At 40.5% G+C, this 23,838-nt stretch overlaps 1 protein-coding gene across 1 annotated transcript in view; it reads left to right on the top strand.

Moving 5' to 3' along the window:
- The window catches only part of ITPKA (inositol-trisphosphate 3-kinase A), a 90,856-nt gene that overhangs the window by 46,796 nt on the left and 20,222 nt on the right, over nucleotides 1–23,838 (top strand). The window contains exons 2-3 of the mRNA XM_075192770.1: nucleotides 16,689–16,779; nucleotides 21,686–21,899. Coding sequence (XP_075048871.1) covers nucleotides 16,689–16,779; nucleotides 21,686–21,899 — 305 coding nt within the window. The remainder of the gene's footprint in view (nucleotides 1–16,688; nucleotides 16,780–21,685; nucleotides 21,900–23,838) is intronic.

The following is a 23,838-nucleotide window of genomic DNA, read 5'->3' as shown; positions in this document are numbered from 1 at the left end:
CTGTATGTTGTGACCCTCAAATGTTAGGGTGTGCAACTTTCTGGCTCCGCGCAAAACCATCTCCTTGGTGGTAAAGAAGTGAAGCCGTAAAATGACATCTCTAGGCTGGTTCTGGTCGGTCGATCTGGGCTTTAGGGCCCTATGGGCTCTGTCCAATAGTAAGTAGTCCTCCGGGACCTCAGGAGCCAATTGGGAGAAAAGCTTCTTCAGATACTGGTCCAGGTGGGCAGATTCGACCGTTTCCGGAATGCCCTTCAGGCGTAGATTATTCCGCCTAGCCCGATTATCCATATCTTCCTGATGTTCCTGGACAGATGTCAGGTCACTACGAAGGCGTACAATATCCTCCTCCATTCCTGTCTGGGAGGACACCACCGTTTCCAATCTTTGTTCAACTTGGTCTGTGCGAGCACCAATTGAAGCCACCTCCGCACGTAGTGAGTGAAGAGCAGTTTGCACCTCTGAATGGACGGAAGACTTCAGCTCTTTCATTTCTTTGATTAGCGATAAGAAGTCCCGTCTGGTTATCGGGGATGTGTCATCCTCATCTGATTCAGATTCAGCAGAGGTGTGAGGGGAATCTGTTCTCTCCCGATGCGGAGTTGAAGTCGATTGCTTCGAGAAATACTGAGGAAGTCCTTTAGAATGAGGTTTCTTACCTCCCTTAGGCATTGTGGAGAAACCCAAAGGGCTGGAATTTTAAACAGGAGTGGCGGTATGTCCAGGCAGGTTAGCAGAGTAAATCACGATGGACGGACCCACTTAGGAAGGAGGGCTCACATGAATCTGGAGTTGAAAAGCAGTGTAGAAGAGACTTCCCCCCCCCGTCAGCATTTAGGGGGTTAAAGGGTCATTGAGCACCCCAGGATGCCCGAGCCGGAATCCAATAATAGGTAGAATATGGAAAGGATGAATGAATCAGCGGCCCAGAGCAGCCTTTGCAGGGAAGGACTGAGAATCTGGTGTTTATGACAGTGTGATACCTATATGCTTAGAAATTCAGGGATGGCAGTATAAGCAACTGACCACTAGGGGGCAGCGGTCTCTGTGAAGCCTGAAGGTACTGTATTATACTATAGATGCATCTAGGGCAATTTACACTTAAAGGGATCAGTATAAGCCCTGCATCTGTCTCCCTCAGGACTAGAGAGCAGTTTTGGTGGCTAGATGTTCTCCACTCAGCGCTTGGAGGAGCAGATACTGACTTTTTAATTCACAAGGGAGGTAGGCACTATACAAAATGGATCTGCAGCTTATTCAACAGGTGTTTCTGTAGCAGGGCGATGGCACACCTTATACTTGATTAGGCCTTTCTCTGGTCTTGCCTTGTGCTATGTTAGGTACCTGGGGGAGTATGCTGCTGGGAGGCTCTAGGACGGCACCTCTCCGCTTTTCTCCTTCTCTCCGCCGCCGACTAGGAGTCCCCTTCCGAAGCCGGGAGTCAGGGCAAGCTCTATCAAAAAAAAAATTTTCAAACCTCCTCTCGCGGGGGCCTTGCCAGGGAACCCAGAAGTCCTGCTAGATCCGGTGAGCTCTCCTGCCGGCACCCTCCGTTAACCTCCTGCCGCCGACCGGAAGTTGGTCTCCGAAAACCGGAAGTCGCGGCACCTGCGCTTCTGAGGGAAACCACAGCCGTGGACAGAAGGGCACAAACAGGCCGCAGATCACGGTCCCCCCGCCGGAGGAGCTGGAGAATCCCCAGGCACAGGTAGGATGTTGTTTTATTTGCTGGGAGTCACCTTCTTCGTTGCCGTGCGGGTCCCGCGGCGACGCAGCTCTGGGGGTCAGCCCGCCTTACAGAGCATTCTCCGCTCAGGGTCCGCTTTATTTATTTTTAATATGCCCCACTCGTGCCTGGATGTTTCAGCCTCAAAGGTATGTGCTGGTTCTCGCCTTTTGCAAGGTATATTCCCTCTTTAAATTGTTTAAATGAGGAGTTGGGACGGAGCTCCTCGGAATTCTAACCTCCCAAGATGGCTTCCAGGCCACGCCCCCGACCCCATTTTTTTTAAAGCTTCCACGCATGATTTATCTATTTGAGTAATATACAACAAAGATTTTGTATATACAAAAATACATTTTGTCCAGTGGCGTTTTTCCAGATCACTATCTGATACGAATAATAAACAGACAGATCTACCCTGTCGTAGCAAAATCCCATTCTATTTTGTACCAAACACTAGTGGATTCTACAGTCGCCAACACGGTGGACGTTACACCTCTAACATGACCATTGTATAAACTCATTAAAAAATAGTTAATCTGGGTACACACTGATGACTGATAACCGGTTTGTCAAATATTGCAAAAGTTTGTACGCTTCCACGATCATGTTTTATCTTACCAAAAACACTGCATCTGTTGATTTATTTTTATAAACTTTCTAAAAATCAATGGAACGATGTCAGGCAAATATGGAAGTGTGTATGCACTCACGACCAGCAGATACTGTATATGTAGAGTGTACAGAGTCACAATCTTTTCAGCAGATGGTTATAAGAGATGAAGGTCGCAGGTATGAAGGTAATTTGTGTAGGAGTGTATGCATGAATCTGCATGATCGTCGGGATTTTCAGTCATTGGCAAAATTGGTACAGAAATCACATCTGAAGTAAAATGCAATAGTGTGTACCCAGCTTTAGAGTTAGTATCAAGTCACTCCAATTCAGGAGAACAAACTTCTAAAAAATGAAATTAGAATGCTAGCTCTTTTGAGTCAATGCTCTACCTACTGGGTTTTCAGAGCAATACTGTTGTATTTTATATTTTTAGTGCAACATAAAGAAGTGTAGCAGAGAGGGACAATTATGTCCAGCATTCCAAATGAAAGCAGTGGTGAGATCAATTTATTCAGACATAGTAAACACTAGCTCCTCCAACCAGCCAGCTTGGTGGGATGTCACAAGGTAGAGTTAGATATTGTTCAGTGCTACTGTTCTGTGCGCAAAGATTGGTGGTACATGCACTGTTCAGGTATTATTAAAGTTATATGACAGAAGCGTTTGATCATTTGGAGACTTTTTTTTGCTGTTTTGACACAAAACCACTTCAATCTATTTTATTTTTGCATTCACAAGCGAAAGCACATTAAAACACAGAAAACATCATTAAAGTTGCTCTCAAACAAAATAATATTTCATGGGCTGAGATTAAAAAAAATCAATAGTCATGTGACGGTTTCAGTCTCTGGCGTCTGTTGACATAAGTAAGCATTAATAGCAGAGTGAACTATGGGTCAAAGTCAGAAAATGTGACGGGCTCTCTCATATTCTTATGTCAGTTGTTTGTTATCCCTCCTGGTTAGAGAAGTGACATTTTATTTTATGTAGTATAGTTATTCCTAATCACTATCTGATAAGGAGACCAGACAGAACTGCCCTACCTTAGGAAACTCCCCTGTTGTTTTGTGGCAAATAGTGGATGCTATTTGCTTTAGTCTCTGCGAATTTTCTTAAAGGCAAACTAACTCTTGTTTAATAGTTTTGTATTTTTTTAAGCTTTTCTATATAATTTATCTAATGGAGTTAAAAGCTTCCTGTACTTTTTGTGGCAGTGGCTGCAGGGCCATCTTAACAACATTATGGGCCCCCGGGCAAAGCAGTGCACCGGGGCCCCTAGATATAGATATAGATATATATATATATAGAGAGAGAGAGATAGAGATAGATAGATGTACTTGCTCAGTGACCCTTGTAGGGTTTTTTTGCAGGTTTTTTTCTTTTGCAGGATTATTTATTCTCATTAAGAGCCGTGCTTATGGGGCCCCCTTGCCCGTAGGGCCCCCGGGCAGCTGCCCATCGTGCCCAATGGAAAAGATGGCCCTGAGTGGCTGCTACAAACACATTTAAACAGCACAATTTGGAGCGCAGTCATTGTTGTCCTTCCAAATAAGATCTTCTATATGTATGTGCTCAAAGTCCCGTTCCTCTTTACTTTCTACTTACCTTTTTATTGTTTAATGGAGAGGAGCATGGGGGGGTAGTAATAAGGGGCCACCAAACACCACTCGTGGTTGAGTGCAAAAAAATACTTGTTGGCTCCCATAAAAATATTTTTATCCAAAGAACATAAAATAGTATTTTCTTCATTACTTTCCTGGATGCTTCACAAGTAAAGAAGAAATATGGAGCGACAGAACCTTTACAAGAAAATGATATTGGAAATTAATTTAAATATATTATATATGGCTCTTCTTGTTGAATGAAACAAGAGTACAACTCCCAAGCTTGAGATATGCGTTGTTTAAATATATTGCTTTCAATTATTATTTTTATTTTTTTCGTGCAAACACTCCCAGGTTTCCAGTTTGATCTATAATTTGGGACCCATTTTGTTGTAGCCTATTTTTCTACAAGACTAATAACCCCACCTCCCAATATTTTCCCAAGCAAATGCGCAACAAAATAAGACCAGCTCGCAACCTGAGCAAACTACACCTCCATTTCACACAAAACAAGTCCTAACACACCCAACTACGGTCATGTTCTGTTTAAGCCACACCCAATTCCCTTAAAACTAGTCGCATTCGGGGTCCACGAATGAGGACAGGTATGCAAACAACCCTATTCACGTTGTACACTCTATACAGCGTTGACTAGTACCAATGTGCTATCATAGTATAGCAATATAATGAGATACGTGTTTGTGTGTGTACGTGTGTGTGTGTGTGTGTGTGTGTGCAGGGACAGATTGGTAACTTAAAGTGGCCCTGGAAAAAAAGTATTGAAGTGGGGGTGGGACCAAGTCAACTGTAGATGGGGCCAACACAAAAGTAGGCGGGATTTATAACTACTGGAATTTGGTTGTAGTAACATTTAGGAAAACCTGGATGTGATGACTTAAGAAACAGTGGGTCATCTCTAAGGCAATGCAGGGAAAAAGCTGCCAGTCCTGTGCTATAAAAATACACGAATCCTTTTGCATTATCTGTAACTTGTTTATGCCTCTGTGATCAAACTTGTTTAGTTGCCTACTAACATATCCTTCCAATATTCCCTTCACAGAAACATATCTGACTTGTTTTTAATAAGTTTAACTGTCACAAAACATGTTGGCACAAATGCTCTGGCTCCCTTAGAGCAGCTACAAAACACCAGGTCTTGTGGGGTTTTCTCCGTATGTAGTGGCTACTACCAAAAAGTGGTCAAAGGAAGGGTCATGGGTGCCCAAGACTTGGGGATCAAGGGCTAGCCCATCTGGTCCAATCCCACAGAAGAGATACTATAGCACAAATTGCTGAAACAGTTGATGCTGGCTATGATAGAATGGTGTCAGAACACACAGTGCATCACAGCTTGCTGTGTATCATCATCATCATCATAATAATCATCAGCTATTCATAAAGCACCACTAATTCCGCAGCGCTGTACAGGGAAGTCACTCACATCAGTCCCTGTCCCATTGAAGCTAACAGTCTAAATTCCGTGATATACACACACACACATATATATGTATGGGGCTGCATAGCCGCAGATTGGTCAGAGAGCCTATGCTGACCCCTGTCCACCACAGAAATCGCCTACAATGGGCACGCGATGCTGGAAATGGACCAGGGAGTAATGGAAGAAGATAGCTTGGTATTATGAATTGTGTTTTCTTTTACATCATGTGGATGGCCGGGTGCATGTGTGTGGTTTACCTGGGAAAGAGATGGCCTCAGGATGCACTATGGAAAGAATGCAAGCCAACAGAGACAGTGTGATGCTCTGGGCAATGTTCTGCCTGGAAACCTTGGGTCCTGAGAATTCATGTGGATGTTTCTTTAATATGTACCACTAGACCAAGTACACACCTTCATTGCAATGGTATTCCCTGATGGCAGTGGCCTCATTCAGAAGGATAATGTGCCTTGCTAAACTGCAAAAATTGCTCAGGAATGGTTTGAGGAACATGACAAACCTCAGGTCAAGTTAATAAACTAGGGATTCAGTGCTCAAGGCAAAGGATACACATGAAGAAAAATTGGGCTATTGAATATATTTGAACTCAAAGTGTAACTCTCTCAATTGCAAATTTGCCTATTTGTAATACAACAATAAAATATGTCAATATAAAAACAATATTGAAAATAAAAAAATAATTAGATATAAATTGTACCAGCACAACTGGAATGATAATAGAATATCTAGCTGGTCTATCTGATCGTGGAAACAAACTATGAACTGATAGGATTCAATTGGACCCTATAAGGCACAATGTGTATACTCTCAACATGTAAAGGAAGAACTATAGTCCCAAAGTGCAAAATGAATTAGCAGATAAGTGTCCCACAGCCCGATTACTTCCAAATGGAGCATATATGTTGGCTATTTCTGGGTCCCAAAAATTTTCTGCAGTGACTGTAATACGTGTTCTGAGTGTCTTATGTGAATGTGAAATTCAATGATTTGCAATAAAAAAAAGACCTATTTGTGTTTAATTCTAATTACCAGTCCTATCTCTGTTTGCAGAACTACTTTTCATATCAAAAGTGCCCCATCTTATTTTAATGTTGGCTGGCACAGATTTTGCAAAGTCCCAGTTTCTTGCTCTTTGGGGAACAACATTAATTTAAGTTATTTCCACTACTATTTTAGAAACTGGCAATAGAGGCCTATAATTACAATGCTTGATTAATGGGAGGACAACCGATATTGAGATGGCAGTGACTTATTTAGGCTAAAGACTCTAGGGAGAAGATATATATTTAAAGACCTCTCAGTCCTCTCCTCCAGACAGAGAATTGACACAAGATATTGAGAACGGGTAGCAATGTGGTGTTCCTTTATAGTTTATAGATACTGGAGGTTTAAAAGATGGATACTGAGCATGAAGTTGAATCTGTAGATTCTGGGGTAATGAATATCAGTGTCATACAAAGCCTGGAAAATAAGGTAATCTCATGTTTTGTTTTGTTTTAACTAGACATTTGTAGACTCAAATAGGCTAATTAATTATGGTAAATTTAAATAGAAATCCATTATTGATTCTCCAGATGCTGGGTGTCCAATACAAAGCACTACTGGGGGATTCATAGCATTATAACTTGTTCAATTTCAATCCTGGATACATTAATCACCAGATGATAGTCACTGTCTTATATGGTGAAGACAGTGCAATGCCAAATTATGTTACAGGTAATTTTTACTGTATGCTTGAATATATCATTATATATTAAGCTATGCATCTTGTAGAATTGGTTCAGTGTCTGCTATTAAAAATAAGTCAAATGCCTGTTTTTCAATACACAGTAAGTTTTCTTCACTTAATAGCTTTGTGCTGGACATAATGATATAGTTGCTGGTGTAGATGGGCTCTGGTTGAGGCTAGGATACCGCTGTGTCTTGGTTGTTGATATGGGTCTTATGTGGATGCAATGGATATAAAATAGTTTTCTGTGCTGATTCCGCCCAGGTTTAACAGTTTAAAGGGCATATAACCCAGAGATGACTTTAATGTATTGGTTAGTATGCAACTGTTTCTACATATATTGATTTTTCTTTGTAGCTTTATTAGTCTTTTTAGTCATGAATTTATATCTTCCAGTAAAGTGGTTTTATATTCTTAACACCAAGATATGAACCGATCCTGCTTATTTCAATGCCAATGACATAGCAGAGCTGTGTGTTTGTACCTCAGCACAATAAGGATAAATATTGTTAGAGGTTTGATCAGTCAGCATATACAATTAGCACTCTTTAGTTGTTCTATCAGGCTCTGCATGATACTTTTTATAGTCAGATATTTCAGATTTTTATATGTTTAGCAGCTTAATGTGTGCACACAAGTATACTTTTAATTGACTTTATAAAATTATTGATGTTTTTTGTATATTTATAGCTAGTACAGTTTTTGTTTTTTCCCAAATAGTGATTTTTAGCAGCAGTTTTGCCCTTTCAAAAAGAATAAGTACTATTGCCTGGTAATTTAAATACATAGCTAAAAGACAAGGAAGAAAAAGGGAATGCAATATAGTAAGTTAAATTTGCATACTATCATGTACAAACCAATAAATCATGAGTAATTTTTTTAAATTTGGAAATAAAAATGTAGTTTGTAATAGTTTTGACAATATTTGTTTACTGTTTGACCCATGTTGAATAGGTTAGTGAAAATTATTGGTTTGATTTTAGCTTCCAAGTATCTCTCTGCTGTGTCCTTCAATAAACTAACATATAGAAGGAGATTAAACTCAGCATGGTGTGTCTCCGGAACATCCAGGAATATTATGGCAGGAATCTCCGCTCATTTTTCCTCGCTCTCCATAGATGAACGCAGAAAAATGAGCAGAGATTCTTACTGTAATGACTGGAAAATAGCTCTGTACATCGCTGGCAATTGAATCTCCCCCATAGTATGCTACAAATCAGAAATGCAAAGCAAATATCTATAGTTCTGACGAGTTCCTGAAACTGTTACTTAGTATCTAGTAGTGTCTACACTTTGTATCGCTTTTCATAATCATCTCACAAAAGTTAGTTTTAAAAAGTATCTTTAGTGCAGAACAGGTGCAGCTTGTGCAGTATTTCAGCTTTACGTGTGGGTAGGTCCCTTTTACACGTGCATCAAAAACATGGATTTAGCCTAAATTCAGGTTTTATAAATACACATGAAGTACATGTGAATGGGTTGACACATGTATTTAACTTTATATGCACATTTTTTTTTAATCTGGAATGGAAAGTGCCCAAATGCTACTTTTAAAACATTGCATTTTACTTTATATTGCATTGACAACATGATTTTGAGTTAGGAGCACAGCAAAAATAAGGAGCAAATTTGCTGCTTGGCAAAACCATGTTGCATTAGGGGGGAGATACATTTAAAATGTAGGGACAGATTTATAGTTGGGATACGGCATGTCCTAGATCAACTCTAATTTCAGTGTCAAAATAAAGCTATAAAGTATTTGTGTGCTACATGAAACAGCAGCCAGTATTTTCCTTGCATGCAAAAAAATAAGTCACTTTGTACCCCTTGCATTTTAACATGGTTTGTCCAGGTGCAAAGTTGCTCCTTTTTCTTTGCTTTGCTCCTAACTCAAAATCAGGCCCTTAATGTGGGAATATGTATTCATCATATCAAATGCACTTTGTTTATAATGTACATATTTCCAAAATATATACGGTTTTGTGTGTGTGGGCTCTTTCATAATAATGGTATAAATAAGAACTAATAGTTGAAACTACATGAGCAAACATTGCCTTTTGATAGTTTAGTAATGAATTGAAATTAAATGTATTTCAATCCTAATGTTAACTTCAAGGAGCGTATTTGCTTCACTTGTTGATAGGGACTTGTTTCCAGAAGGGTTTCAACACTTAATTTGGCATTTGGAACAGAATGTTCTCGTTTTCTTATTAATGCTCATGCTCTGTAATCATTCCTGTTTATTCTTGCTAGAATACCCTGCCAAAACTCAGCCATTTGTTTTATACCATTTAGATTTAATTTCACAAATTCCCATATGCTAAATAGTTATATAATGCCGTAGAGCAATATTAGCAACTAGAATTGAGTGGAACATGTGATTCTCTCATTTCACAATGATAAACTATGAATTCATTCATTATTTAAAGCAACCGATTTTCTGTAAAAATATTTAAACTAAAGCTACATCTATTACACACATCTACAAATAAAATCCTTTAAAAGTACACTACCACCTCCTACAAGGTGCCCACCCCCAGCCAGAGTGCTAAGCAGTGCTACATGCAGCCAATTTTGCCAGAGATTCCTGCAAGGTGAATTATGGGCCAATAGTGCCAAATGCAATTTCATGTAGCCTGGTTATACAGACCTCCGTTACACAAACCACCTTTGCATGACTCCCATTGTTTGTTTTTATACTATATACTATACTATATTATACTATATATATCAACTTGGCCCCTTTTCCACTGCAGTGAGAGAGGGGGCTGTACCTCATGGGGTCTACCTTGCTAACTGTTCACTGATCCAACGTTGGCTTTCTCTCGATCCAGCCTCTCTCTCCAACTACCGCTCTATTGCTCTCTTCCGCTTTGCCTCCAAACTACTTGAGCGATTAGTGTACAAACGTCTGTCTCACTTTCTCTCCTCTTATTCCATTCTCGACTCTCTGCAATCAGGCATCTGCCCCCAACTTTCCACTGAAACTGCTCTCACAAAAGTGATCAATGATCTACTTACTGCAAAATCTAATGGTAATTTCTCCATACTCATTCTACTAGACCTCTCTACTGCTTTTGATACTGTTGATCACCCTCTTCTCCTACACACCCTTCACTCCATTGGACTTTGTGACACAGTCCTTTCCTGGTTCACTTGCTACCTATCGAACTGCTCTTTTAGTGTTTCTACCTCTGGCACAGCCTCCCCTCCACTCCCACTATTTGTTGGGGTCCCACAAGGCTCTGTTCTTTGCCCTTTATTTACTTTTTTCACACCTCTTCTCTTGGGGCACTAATTCGCTCATTCAGCCTCCAATACCACCTCTACACTGATGACACCCAAATCTATTTCTCTTCCCCTGACCTCTCTCCTTCTATAATATCTTGTGTAACCAACTGTCTTACTGCTATCTCCACATGGATGTGTCAATGCTACCTAAAGCTCAATATGTCCAAAACAGAACAAATTATCTTCCCTCCTGCCAGAGTCACCACCTGCCCTCAAATCTCCATCACTGTCAATAACACCAATATTTTCTCAGTCTCCCAAGCCTTCTGCCCTAGTGTCACACTTGACTCCGCCCTCTGCTTTATTTCTCACATGCAGACTCTTTCCCAGTCCTGTCTACTTCACCTTAAAAATATTGCCAGAATACGCCCTTTTCTTACTCAACATGCTAGCAAAACTCTTATACATTCTCTCATCATCTCCCGTCTTGACTGTTGCAACCTACTGCTATCTAGCATTCCTGAAACCCATATTTCCACACTTCAATCCATTGTAAATACTGCTGCAAGACTGATCTTCCTCTCTCATCGCTCCATATCTGCTGCACTACTTTGCAAATCCCTACACTGGCTCCCTATGTCCTCCAGAATCAAATTCAGATTACTCACCCTTACCTACAAAGCCCTCAACAATAACACACCCGCATATATCTCAAATCTCATATCAAAATACTCTCCTTCCCGCCCTCTTAGATCTACCTCTGATGTGCGCCTTCTCTTGTCTCTGATAACCACCTCTCACTCCGATCTACAAGACTTCTCCCGTGCTGCTCCCCACTTATAGAGTGACCTTATCCCCAATAACATTATTCACACTAATGCACCCTCACAACTATCCCAATCTCCACTCTGAGCCACACTCGCTCTCTAATGAGCAGGGTCCTCCATACCCTATGTTGTCATGTCTCCATTCATTTTGTCTGCCTTGTCTGTTCTTGTTTTAAGTATGTACTGTTTTATGTATGTCCTTATCTTCCCTACTGTACAGCGCTGCGGAGCCCAGTGGTGCCTTACAAATCTATGATGATAATAATAATAAGTGCACAAATCTTGCTATTAGGCTATTGGCTGGTAGTATGGCTTCCTATAAAGTGCTGAGCTCCATGGATGACAGAAACCTGGACAACTCACAGACAGTGAAGTGATATCTCCTGGCTGTAGGTAAATTGTAAATATGCAAATGAAAGGGAGTTGTATTAATTTTATTAATTGGCAGATCATTTTGTTTATGGCTAGAATAACTGGGTGAACAAGAGAAATCACCAAATGAAATGTTACTGTTGTTCAGGCTTCTTAATTAAACACAGTTGATCTGTACACACATGGATTTACTCTATCAGATAGGGAAAAATAATGACTTTGATATATTATTTAGAACAGGATTACAGGACAGTCCTCTGTATTGAAAAATACTGAATACCAAATGTCTTTCCAGTCAACAATTATAAAACCACTGCAGTGGGATTTTTTAATGTTCATAATATTTTTTAATTGTGTTTGTGAATTCTTTTCTGTATTCGCTGGAGTGTAACGTAAAAAGTGGGTGTGGCTTAAACAGCTCTCTACCACGTTCATCTACCGAGTTCTAGTTACATTACGGTGTTGCCGCTGGAGTTTGGCAGAAGTCACCCTCTATCCCATGTATTGTTTACACATCATTTGTATAAGTCACTTCATATCTTTATTTTATTACCACTGAATTTGAATATCGTACTACCAGATCAGGAATCATGCAATGGCTTTTTATTGATGATGATTTTCTCATTTTAACAATGATTTTCTCAGGTGCAGAGAGTCTACTCAAAGCACTGTCAGATTCAATCAAACTACTTCCAGCTTCCACGTAGGTAGAATGTTCCTTAACATTTTTCATAGGCCCAGGCCCGGCGCTCCCATTAGGCAAGGTTAGGCACTTGCCTAGGGCGCCGGGCTCTGGAGGGCGCCTGGAGAACTGGAAATTAATTTTAAAACTGTGCGGCGACCGCTGACCATACCTGTCACGGCCGCCGCACAGCATGCAGATGCACAGGGGAGGGGGGAGAGGCTATTGCTCACCACCGCCGCCTCTCTGCTCCGTCTCCTCCCCTCCACTCACTAGTGTCAGTGAGTGGAGGGGAGGAGACGGAGCAGAAAGGCGGCGGTGGTGAGACAAAGTAAGAAAAGACGGGGTGAGGGGGGAGGAGGGAGCCGATTTTTGCGGGGCGGGGGACGGACGGACGGGGGAGAGGGCGCCGATTTTGCCTAGGGCGCAATGGACCCTAGCACCGGCCCTGCATAGGCCCTATCTGTCTCCACACCTAAACTATTTAATTCCCAGAATCCCTTGCTGCAGACAGTGTTTCCTGGAATAGGGCAGATTTCTACATGGGGTGACAGTGTTACCAACCTGCCTCCTGGAAGAGTTTTATTTTAGGTATAATCTGACTGACAACGGGCTGTGTTTACATAGTCAAGGACAATCAAGGACAATCTTGAATCAGTGCAGATTTTTTTTTAAATTATTTTTAATTGGGATATCAGATAGTCCAGCATGTCCCAATGCCAATCTTCGAAAACAGACCTGTTTCACTGCCCGTGGGCTTGTCCCATGGTTAGGCATTTCTGGATCCATGTCTAAACTAGTTAATTATATACATTTCAATTAACACTTCTAAATGGGCAATATTGGGTTTCTACCACATAGCATCAATTTGGGAATAGAGGGAATAAATGACTATTGCATACCTCCCAAGTGTCCCATTTCCAGTGGGACAGCCTCGATTTCAGTGGAAGGCCCCGATGTCCCGCCCAACTTACAATTTGTCCCGGTATCGGTAGACTATCGGTAGACTATTTATGAAGGATTGCGTCAGTACAAGCACAGCTGCAATCATTCCTCTTTGAATGGCAATAACAAAAAGAGAATGAATTAAGAACTTAATGCTCCTTTATAATAAAGCATTTTTTGTCCACTAAGCGTAACTTAAAGCACATGCGTGAAGTTAAGCTGTAGCCACTTCCGCCCAGTATCGCTCCGCTGCCCCAGAGAAATTTTAATGTTAAATCATGGCGATGGGTGGTTTTCTATTGCTGCAATAAATGGCAATACAAAACCAGCCCTGTCACCATTTCTTAGCAAATACGGTTGTTTTCGCCCTCATTAATTGTGCATTTGGTAAATATCAGTTTGTCTGCATCCTCTCTCCTTGCCCCACAGGAAAACTAGACTCTCTCCACCAAAAGATTTAAAGTTTGTGTAAAGATGATGTTGCCATATGTGAGAGAGGGCAAAGCCAATGGTGTGTGTGGGTCTTTACTGTGCATAATACATTAAACTAAACTGCAATAAAAAATGCATATCGAGAACAAGAACATAATCACACAAACAACAAATTAAGGGATAACGCAACTCAAAAATAGTGAGGAACAAAAAAAGTAAGTACCTAATAAAAATCATTACTCTGAGTACCACAACTTACTGGAATAACTCCTGATGGAGGCTCCCCCCCCTTCATGTGTACGTTTTATTTTTGCAATCACTCCGATGACACCACTATCATTTCTCAGCAATGAACCCAGGGAGATAAAAGTCAAGTGACAGGGGGTAGGATGGGGCGTGGTGACAACATCACCATAGCTCCACCCCACTGTAAATTGCCAATTGTATAGCGGGGGCGGGGCTTAATGATGCAATTAAGCCCACCCCCTCCACTCATATTTAGGCGAATCTGGAAGGTTTGCCTACTCTTCCAGGAGGACTCCTCGAAGTTCGGAATTTTGGGAGAGTAGACAAGTATGCATTAATCGCTGCTTCCAGATAAGCAAGAGCCACCATATTTGAACCCCGCAGGTGTTTGAAAGGTGGCCCTACAGTTATTAATGAGAAGTGTGTGTTATAAACAGTACCTGATGCAATCAGCACCTCCATAAAGATTGTTCTCTTTTTGGATTAACTTATCTGGGGAATTCCTTCCCTATTGTGCATACGGCTGGTATCTCTTTGCATATGACCCTCATCCAGTTACTGTAAACTCCAACCAGATGCATACTTTTCGTGGACAATTTTTTCAATCTTACTCTGCAGCTTCCTCTCTCCTACACAACTCAGAACATGGCACACACGGCTTTACTTCATTATCTATTTTTTTTATTAATTATATAACTTCAAGCGAGAATGCTGTAAATATTATACTGAAAGCCAATCGCAATTTTTCTCTTCCCGTTTCCTGATCATTGAAAAGTGTAGGATCCGCATTTGCTGCAACAGAAAACAGCACCACAATGCTATTACTGTAGATATCCTTACATAACATCAGTGTCTTTATTTTGTGGCCGTATTTTTGTCATTTAGCGATACTATAACCTTTAAAAAGAGGAAGGTGTGACTATTATGCACTACAGCTAAAAATACATGTGCTTTACTTACTACTAATATAATAATGCAGAAGTCTCAACTGTATATTCACATGGTTATAATACATGTTACAGATCAGGAGACAGAAAGAGAAGAGGAACTGCAGTTGAATTTCAGTATAATATTTACAGAATTCTCTCTTAAAGTTATATAATGAAGTATACACTACTGACCTGCTGCCTGGAAACTTGATTCACTCTAGTCATTAATACCTCCTTTGAAGGAATCATAGGCCGCACCTAGGAATGTAACAGTTCGATTTCTATTGTATCATCAGTAGTACCGATCTTTAGAGCAGTTTTGATCAACCTCCTGGACCACCAAATGCCTGCAAACAGCAGCAACGTATGACATATATGACAATCGGGGGACGTTGAAACCCCGATTGGGTCTCCACACTCATATCGGGCAGCTATGCTTTATAGGTACAGAGTAATATTTAAAAGTATTGTAGGTGCAATCTTTATCCTCCAACGTGAACAATATGTGAATTAGCTGAATACTCAGCACAGTGGCCTAGTGGTTAGCACTTCTGCCTCACAGCACTTGGGTCATGAGTTCGATTCCCGACCATGGCTCCCGTGTGGAGTTTGTATGTTCTCCCCGTGTTTGCGTGAGTTTCCTCCGGGTGCTCCGGTTTCTTCCCACACTCCAAAAACATACTGGTAGGTTAATTGGCTGCTATCAAAATTGACCCTAGTCTCTTTCTGTGTGTGTGTGTGTGTGTGTATGTGTTTGTTAGAGAATTTAGACTGTAAGCTCCAATGGGGCAGGGACTAATGTGAACAAGTTCTCTGTACAGCGCTGCGGAATTAGTGGCGCTATATAAATTACTGATAATAATAATACTCTTAATGAAACCTGTTGCATGATAATTAAGTAGTTAAGTGCTCTGACCCCAGTGTTGTATCATTGTGACTTTGGATACGTTTTTGGGGCAGATTCAATTGGCCGCAATGTACCTCATAACAACCAGATTCCATCTATCATTTTCTAGAATGTACTAGATAAATGCTACAATCTGATTGGTTGCTATGCACAACATCCCCACTTTTGCTTTTTCAGCAGTATTGATAAGAAATACACTTTTGTCTCATGTAGCATTAAGTTCTTGTGGCAATATAGGTGCTTTATCCACACAGCCAGTTACTGTCGTCCTTGCCTATCACTTTTACAGGTCTTTAAAAATCATCATCATCACCATTTATTTATATAGCGTCACTAATTCCGCAGTGCTGTACAGAGAACTCACTCACATCAGTCCCTGCCCCATTGGAGCTTACAGTCTAAATTCACTAACACACACACACACACACACACACAAACAGAAACAGACTATGGTCAATTTGTTAGCAGCCAATTAACCTACCAGTATGTTTTTGGAGTGTGGGAGGAAATCCACGCAAACACGGGATGAATATACAAACTCCTCACAGATAAGGCCATTGTCGGGAACTCAACTCATGACCCCAGTGCTGTGAGGCAGAAGTGCTAACCACCATGTCACCCTGCTGCCCTATGTGTTTTTTTCCAGTTGGGGAAACCCCTCTAAAAGCTGCAAGGGGCACTATCTGGGAAATGGTTATTATCTTTAAATGTCATGCTTTGTGTAAAATAATTACCTATTTACGCTCCAGTAGTCTCAGCTGAACAGGAGATTTTAAGCTCTGCCACAAGCAGGACCTCACCTGCCCTTTTATTTTCGGAACTGCTTTATTTTGTCTACCTTGAATGCCCCTGTTTTTTGTTTGCCCTGGTTTTCCCCTCTGTCCTGTACTGCATTGCCTTAGAAATCAGCGAAAACAATAATAACTTTACTTGAACAAATCTGACATGTTTATTTTAAATAACTTAAATGTTCTCCCTTTTGCTTGCAGAACAAATCTTGGCAGAAGATCAGAACCATTGTGAACATTCCTGTTATTAGCCCTTTCAAAAGACGTTGGGTGCAGCTTGCTGGCCACACAGGTGAGAGGGATTTTGATACCTAGGCAGTGACGCGCTATCATAATTTCCTGTGAACCCCTTAGCCAGTTAGAATATGGAATTGTTTGGTGGTAGATTGATTGATTGATTTTAATGTTATTCAATGTATTTTAATACATTATTATGCTTGTTGATTTAGATCTATGTAATGTATTTTCGTACGTACTCTTATTCACATCTTTGACAGTGTGTGATTCAAATGAGTGTTGTATCTTACCTTTATTTTGAGTTTTACATTTTTATACATACCACTGGGTGTCGCCTTTCTTTTGTCAGTGGATCCACGAGGATTCATTTTTACTTAATAGCTTCATCAATAACTATTTATTATGCCATGCCATTACCGGCAAAGACCTGTAAGGTTCTCTGCAAGATATTTGGAGTTAAAAACATCACTTATTTTTGCTTACACATCATAGAGAGGTAAGCAAAAATAACCAAAGATTTCTGTACCGTAATTGCCAGTACAACGCACATGAACACCTTGCGCTAAGTTCCCACGGCACTTGAAGCTTATTAGAGTAGGCCCCATTATCTCTTCGGTCTTCTCACATGTGCACTTCTTATACATCTCTATTAATTTATGTAATATTAATTTACTTTCCAAAAATCCACCAGTGCATGTGTCACCTTGATGTAACATTTTCTGAGAACACTGCTATAGCTTATAAAATGTGTAACTTACAATTTCAATTTAGCAACAGTATAAAAATAAAACCACCGCCGTTCACGGTTCGTTCACACAACGATAAAGTTTTTCTGTCCTGACCACATGCGGCATGAACTGTAATTGCAAAATGCTTCTGATTCACACAGTAATTGACCTAAAGTCCAACATTTCAGGTGTGCTTATGCATTAAAAGCATACTTACCAACTTTTTTAAGTTGGTGTCCGGGAGACTCTCTGTAGCAGGTGGGCGTGTGCGGGGGGCGGGGGTCCGAAATTGCGTCATTTTGCCCCCCCCCACGACATAATGACGCAAATTGCGTCATTTGACAGTGGGGGGGCGGGGCTAAATGCCGCGATTCACCGGGAGTCGCGGCGTTTGGGATCTAATTCTGCCCACTTCACTAGGAAGTGGGGTACTTCCTAGTGAAGTGGCCAGAATTCGGGAGGTTGCCACACTCGCCCGGGAGTCCGGGAGACTCTCGCAAAATGCGGGAGTCTCCCGGACATTCCGGGAGAGTTGGCAAGTATGATTAAAAGGTGAAATCACCTACTGCTCTCTATAAGATACACAACAGCACCCTTCCTCCAGCCCAAGTGGGCAATCTGGCACCTCGGGCATGTGGAGATGTGTCTGAGAGCATTAGGTTTCTTATATTCTGTCAGCTTCACAACTTCGCTTTTTGTAAAATAATAGTGGGTGCAGTCACAACAAAATCCAGATTGTGCCCCAAAACTTTACTGGATCTGCAAATATTTGAACAGGTAGATACTGTTTTTTAGTCCCATGCATACGCAAACCGAGGGGGGGTGGAGGGTTCCTAGTGCCTGGAAACCCCCTCCAAGCCTAGGGCACTGTATAATTGAGGTGGCTGGACCCTGCTCCCGCTTCACACAGCTCTGCTTGAAAAGGGAGAGCTGTGTGCACCTAACAGTAGTGCACACAGCATTGGCCATGTATATTATGGGGATAGGAAGAGTTGGAGAGCAGCCAAGTACTGTCTAAAATTATAGCCACGCCCCCATGCATGCTGGTCACGCCCACTGGCGGCGGGGTGTGGAAACCCCCCTTTACAAGTCCTGCGGTTGCCCCTGCCATGCCTGTTTTACCCTATCACGGTTTTGAAGATCAGGAACAATCTTTTCATATACCTGTCACAAAGTTCTCTGGGGGGGGGGTTATTTCAAAATCCTGTGGTATCTGAAATGTGTACTTTAGTTACGGCATTAAGTTTCATAAACACCTCCTTGTTCAATAGGGGCTGGGGAAGATGAGAAAATCTTCTGTGCAGAAGCATCTGGAGTGCTCTGTCTGGTATGATGTCACCAATCCTGTTCTGTTACATTTCTCCTGCGAGGAAACCATACTATGTCATTTAGTTGATAAGATTAGCAAACAGCCAAGCTAACTCGGTCACTGTTTGCCAGATTATAAAATGAAAATGGCTATAAACGTCTCACTGAATCTAATCTTTCTCCTTCGCTGGTGTGGTAATTAAATGTTACTCGTCACACAAGTCCTGCTCTGTGTCCTTACCCATGATGTGCATGATGCTTGAGTTTCTTAATTATTAAAAGCATTGGGGAGCACCTGGCATTTTCGTAGTTATAACCTTGGCAGGTGGTTAATGATTTACTCCTCTGTACAAGTCAAGCTCAGGAAACCAAGGAAATTAATCTACAATAAAGTATAAAAACATCAGAAGCAAGTAATCAGATTCAAATGAGTGACGTTAAAAATCTATATGCTTGACCTTGTTCAAAGACAGAACAGTGCGTTTATTTCTAACGTTTATTTAATTTATAAAGATAAAGGCACCACCATGGGTGCAGGAGGTGTGACCAAAAGGGCGCCTCTCTGCTCCAGGGGCCCCACACTGCTGGTTGCTTTTATACTATAATAACCTTTCTCATACAGGGTCAGAGTGTTGTTTGCAGGTTCATCAGGTCAATTATATTATAATGCATCATTGTTAAGTAACGGAAAAAAAATATTATATTTAACACACAAATGTTATAGTGTAAACATAGAATAATCTAAAACATAGACATATTTGGAAAATTAGTTTGAGATATCGAAAGCAATAAATTCACTTCTCCAATGTTTCCAAAAATACTATAGATGGCCACTTAAGGTAAGGTAACTTTAAAGGGCATTTCCAACCTTGAACAACTCCTTCTATTTAGGGACAAACATCTATGTACCTCTTCTGTGGGGCTCCCAGCAGATTGCAGGGGAGCACTGACTGATTAGAGGAGAGTGCTCTTAGCATTTGCAGACCTAGTTTACCTTTACTCCTGAATGGATTGTCCATGCCTGCTCTTCAATCGGGAGCTGCATTTCTTAAATACATACTGAGAGGTGGTTTAATAAAGACCTGTCGCCAGGATCTCTGATGTCATTTAATTGACTGTAAGGTATAGAGGAATCTGGAGTGGAAGTATACTCTCTTTGCTGACAACTCCATCCGCTGTCCAAGTTGAGCTGTCAGATTGCACTATGCTTGCTTCTGGGCTGGCTTCCAGTGTACCCCACCTGCTGTAGGTCTTAGATCACTTTCAGCAGTAGGACTAATAAATAAATATGCATATGTAATCTGTGATCGCTTCAGTTTTTAATAGGATAAGTGTGTATTATAATGAATAATGCACCCTTTTCACAGAATATTTATGAGCTTGAAGAGTTCAGCAAGAGACAATGAGATATATTCCTTCCTTCCTTTAAATAATGTTGGTTATAATGTTTTTGTACTTTAATTACTCCTATGCAAAAAATATTAACTATTAATATACTTTGAAAATATGATTAGATAATGACATTTGTATTCAGTATACTGCTCACTTCGTAAGTTCTGAAAAATAGGGACATTTCCAAGGACAAAAATACGCAGGGACAAATCTTTAAAACCCGAGACTGTCTCTGGGAATAGTAAACTGGAAACAGTTGGTAGCTATGACTCATGCTGACACATTTGGAGGTTCTCACGTTCTAATTATTTGGTTATCAGTATATGACTGAAACCGGTAGTAGAAGTGACATTAGGAACAGCAAAGCTCCACTGCGTTAGGTGTGTCATGGGTACTATATTCTCATACACGTACTCTATAAAGCACTGGTAAAACAAAGTAGTTCAGTCAGTTGAATGTGATGGGCAGATGGCATAATTGAACTTCTAGCCACCAAAATTAGTTCTGTATTGTATACTAGCCACTGGCAATCAAATGGGTTCTGTATTTCATAATAACCACTGGTAATAAGATGGGTTCTGTATTGTACACTAGCCACTGGTAATCAGATGGGTTCTTTATTGTATACTAGCCACTGGTAATCAGATGGGGCAGCACGGTAACTTAGTGGTTAGCTTCTGCCTCACAGCACTGGGGTCATGAGTTTGATTCCCTGACCATGGCCTTATCTGTATGTTCTCCCTGTGTTTGCGTGGGATTCCTCCAGGTGCTCCGGTTTCCTCCCACACTCCAAAGAACAAATTAGCAGGTTAATTGGCTGCTTTTAAACTGACCTTAGTCTCTCCAATGGGGCAGGGACTGATGTGAGTGAGTTCTCAGTACAGTGCTGCGGAATTAGGGGTGCTATATAAATAGATGATGATGATGATGGGGTTGATTTTTATAAAGGTCATATGACTTCTGTTGTACTAGATTATTGCTCTTTGAAACCACTTCAAAACCTGTATTTGTGATATGCTGAGCTATTATTGTTAGTAATGGGCAAAAAAGCATCAGAGTGAACACTGGATGAACCATGGATACAAGACATCGATAGTCTGCTCAGTATACACTAGAAAAGTTTCTCTCCCAGTTTTCATAGTATTCAATGCTCCAGAATTGAAGTATTGATTACGTTGTTTTCAATCACAGCCTTAATATGGGTGCAAGAAAAATGACTTTGTGTAGAGTACTCACAATAGCAATTCTTGAAATTGTGTCTATTTTTCTTGAAAGTAATTTTCATAGCTATTTTAACATGTCTTTCAGCACTTCCATAATTTCTGAAAAACAGTTTCAGAATTACTGCAGTTGTGTATATACATGAGTTTTGTTACACTTTTAAACATCCCTTTTTGTGTTGACAAAAAATGTTAGATATTTGCATTGTTTCCTTTTTATCAGAAACTAAATACGTCATTACAGTTTGGACAGCAGTGAAATTTCAAAATGGCAAATTCCAAAATGTTCATTTTTTTTAATCTTCTTTCCTAGGGAGCTTCAAAGCAGCGGCAGGGGGAACAATTTTAAAACGATACTCTGAAAATGAGAAAAATTGCTTTGAGTTACTAATGAATGACCCGCTTGTCTGCTGCGTTCCTACATTCCATGGGGTGACCGAAAGAGATGGGGAAAGTTACATCCAACTGGACGACCTTCTCAACGATTTTGATGAGCCGTGTGTTATGGACTGTAAAATGGGGGTCAGGTGGGAACTTTCAAAATCAATTATTTTTTTTCATTTGTATTTTCTAGTTCCTATTGATGTTATACATTTCATTAACATTTTAGATCATTCTTCTATTCTGTATTCCATTTCTGCCCACACAATGGCATTTTAAAGCCTTGCAAGTGAATACCACAGTTATTGAATAATATACACCAAGGTCACAAGTCTGCCACACACATGATCACCATAGTAACTATACTTAAGGTAAAAGGGCAAATAAATATACTTTCTGCCATATAAAAAGATTTGACATTTTCCTTGGCAAAGGTTGTATTGCAGCATAACTGTTTTAATAGTGAAATAGTGTTCTTTGCTCTGCTTGTTTCAATGCAACCAGTGGGCTCCGTAGAAACACACCCCACTTATTGCGCATTAATATATGAGAAGGGCAGGAGTACCTAATAAACTGACTACTTATTGTATGAGTGTCAATTTTGTTCTCATGAAACTCTATGGTAAGCCTGGAGAATAAAAAACAGAAGGTCTAATACTTAAAAGTATAGAAACATAAAAACATATTTATATTGCAATATTTATATTTATATATTTATATTTATTTATATATTTATTATATTTATTTATTTATAATTATAACATATTTATATTCATATTTATATTTACGCTGCTTTAAAGAAAGCAACATACGACTTAAAATACACCCCTCAGTGTATTTTAAGAAGAAATTATGTTCATCTCAGAAGATGTTCGGACTGTTTGACATTTCACTCATGTCCCAGTCATGTCACAAGTTCCTAGCGAATCAATAGACCTTGGTTCAGAAATGACTGCCTGAATTTCAGCACAGGGCTAGTCGTCTCTATGGGTGGGAGATGATGACAAACGTACTCCCCTTTACCAGCAAGCTGGCCTGGTGCTAGTGAATGGAAGCCCCAGTTACTCCAAGCTATGATCACTGTGTCACTCAGCTGTAATGTGTTGGGGGGTTGGGTTTTTTATATGGATTTTCCGGATTTTGGGTATTTGCTCTTCATGTTGAACTATGTTGGAATAAGAAAAAAATATATATATATATTTTTTTTAAATAGTTTTTTCGGTGGTCAACCAGGGTTTTAGAATCCTCATTTACCAATGCGGTTTGTCCTCAGTTTTAGTTCTATGAATGTCTAATAAAATAAATGGCTGGACAAATCCCAAGAAGCGGGTACCCATTACTCCTAACAAATGACTGTTGACCCCTAACTTTTGGGAGTTATTCTATTGAGATCAGTTCACTGACATCTTCACTGGCCCTTTAAAATATCCTGCTGGCTACACCTGGCATAAATTCTCCCAATATGAGTAGATACTGACACATCTCTTAGTCTAAAATAATAAATATTGTCTATACCAGTTGTTCCCAAGCTTTTGCAGTTCGCGACACCCTTAGAGTCTCCATAATTTTTCAAAGGCACCCTTCCAAAATAATTATAAGTAGTTGGGGCAAAATAAGTATTTAGGTCAGGACAGAAATACTTATTTAGTTGTATGCAAAAATAATACACATAAATCCAAGGGAAAAGAATATTTGTATATATTTTTTTCAACTATATTTCAGGCAAATAATAATTTACAGCTAACTCACACTATGCCCCCCTGCATCTCCACACACTCTGTGGCCCCCTGCATCTCCACACACTCTGTGGCCCCGTGCATCTCCACACACTATGTGGCCCCCTGTCCCCTCCCTCTGCCCCCTCCCTTTGCCCCCTCTGCATCTTACCTCTGACCCCTCTGCATCTTCCCCCTGACCCCTCTGCATCCTCCCCCTGACCCCTCTGCATCCTCCCTCTGCCCTCTCTGTATTCTTCCTCTACCCCCTCTGCATCCTCCCTCTTCCCCCTCTTTCATTCTTTTGCCCCTCCATTGCTGTTTCCTATCACCAGTTCCCTCCGTTTCTTTACTTATCATACTTGACCGT

Source organism: Mixophyes fleayi, chromosome 12, assembly GCF_038048845.1.
Source record: "Mixophyes fleayi isolate aMixFle1 chromosome 12, aMixFle1.hap1, whole genome shotgun sequence".
NCBI lineage: Eukaryota > Metazoa > Chordata > Amphibia > Anura > Limnodynastidae > Mixophyes > Mixophyes fleayi.
This window is presented reverse-complemented; position numbering and strand designations above follow the sequence as displayed.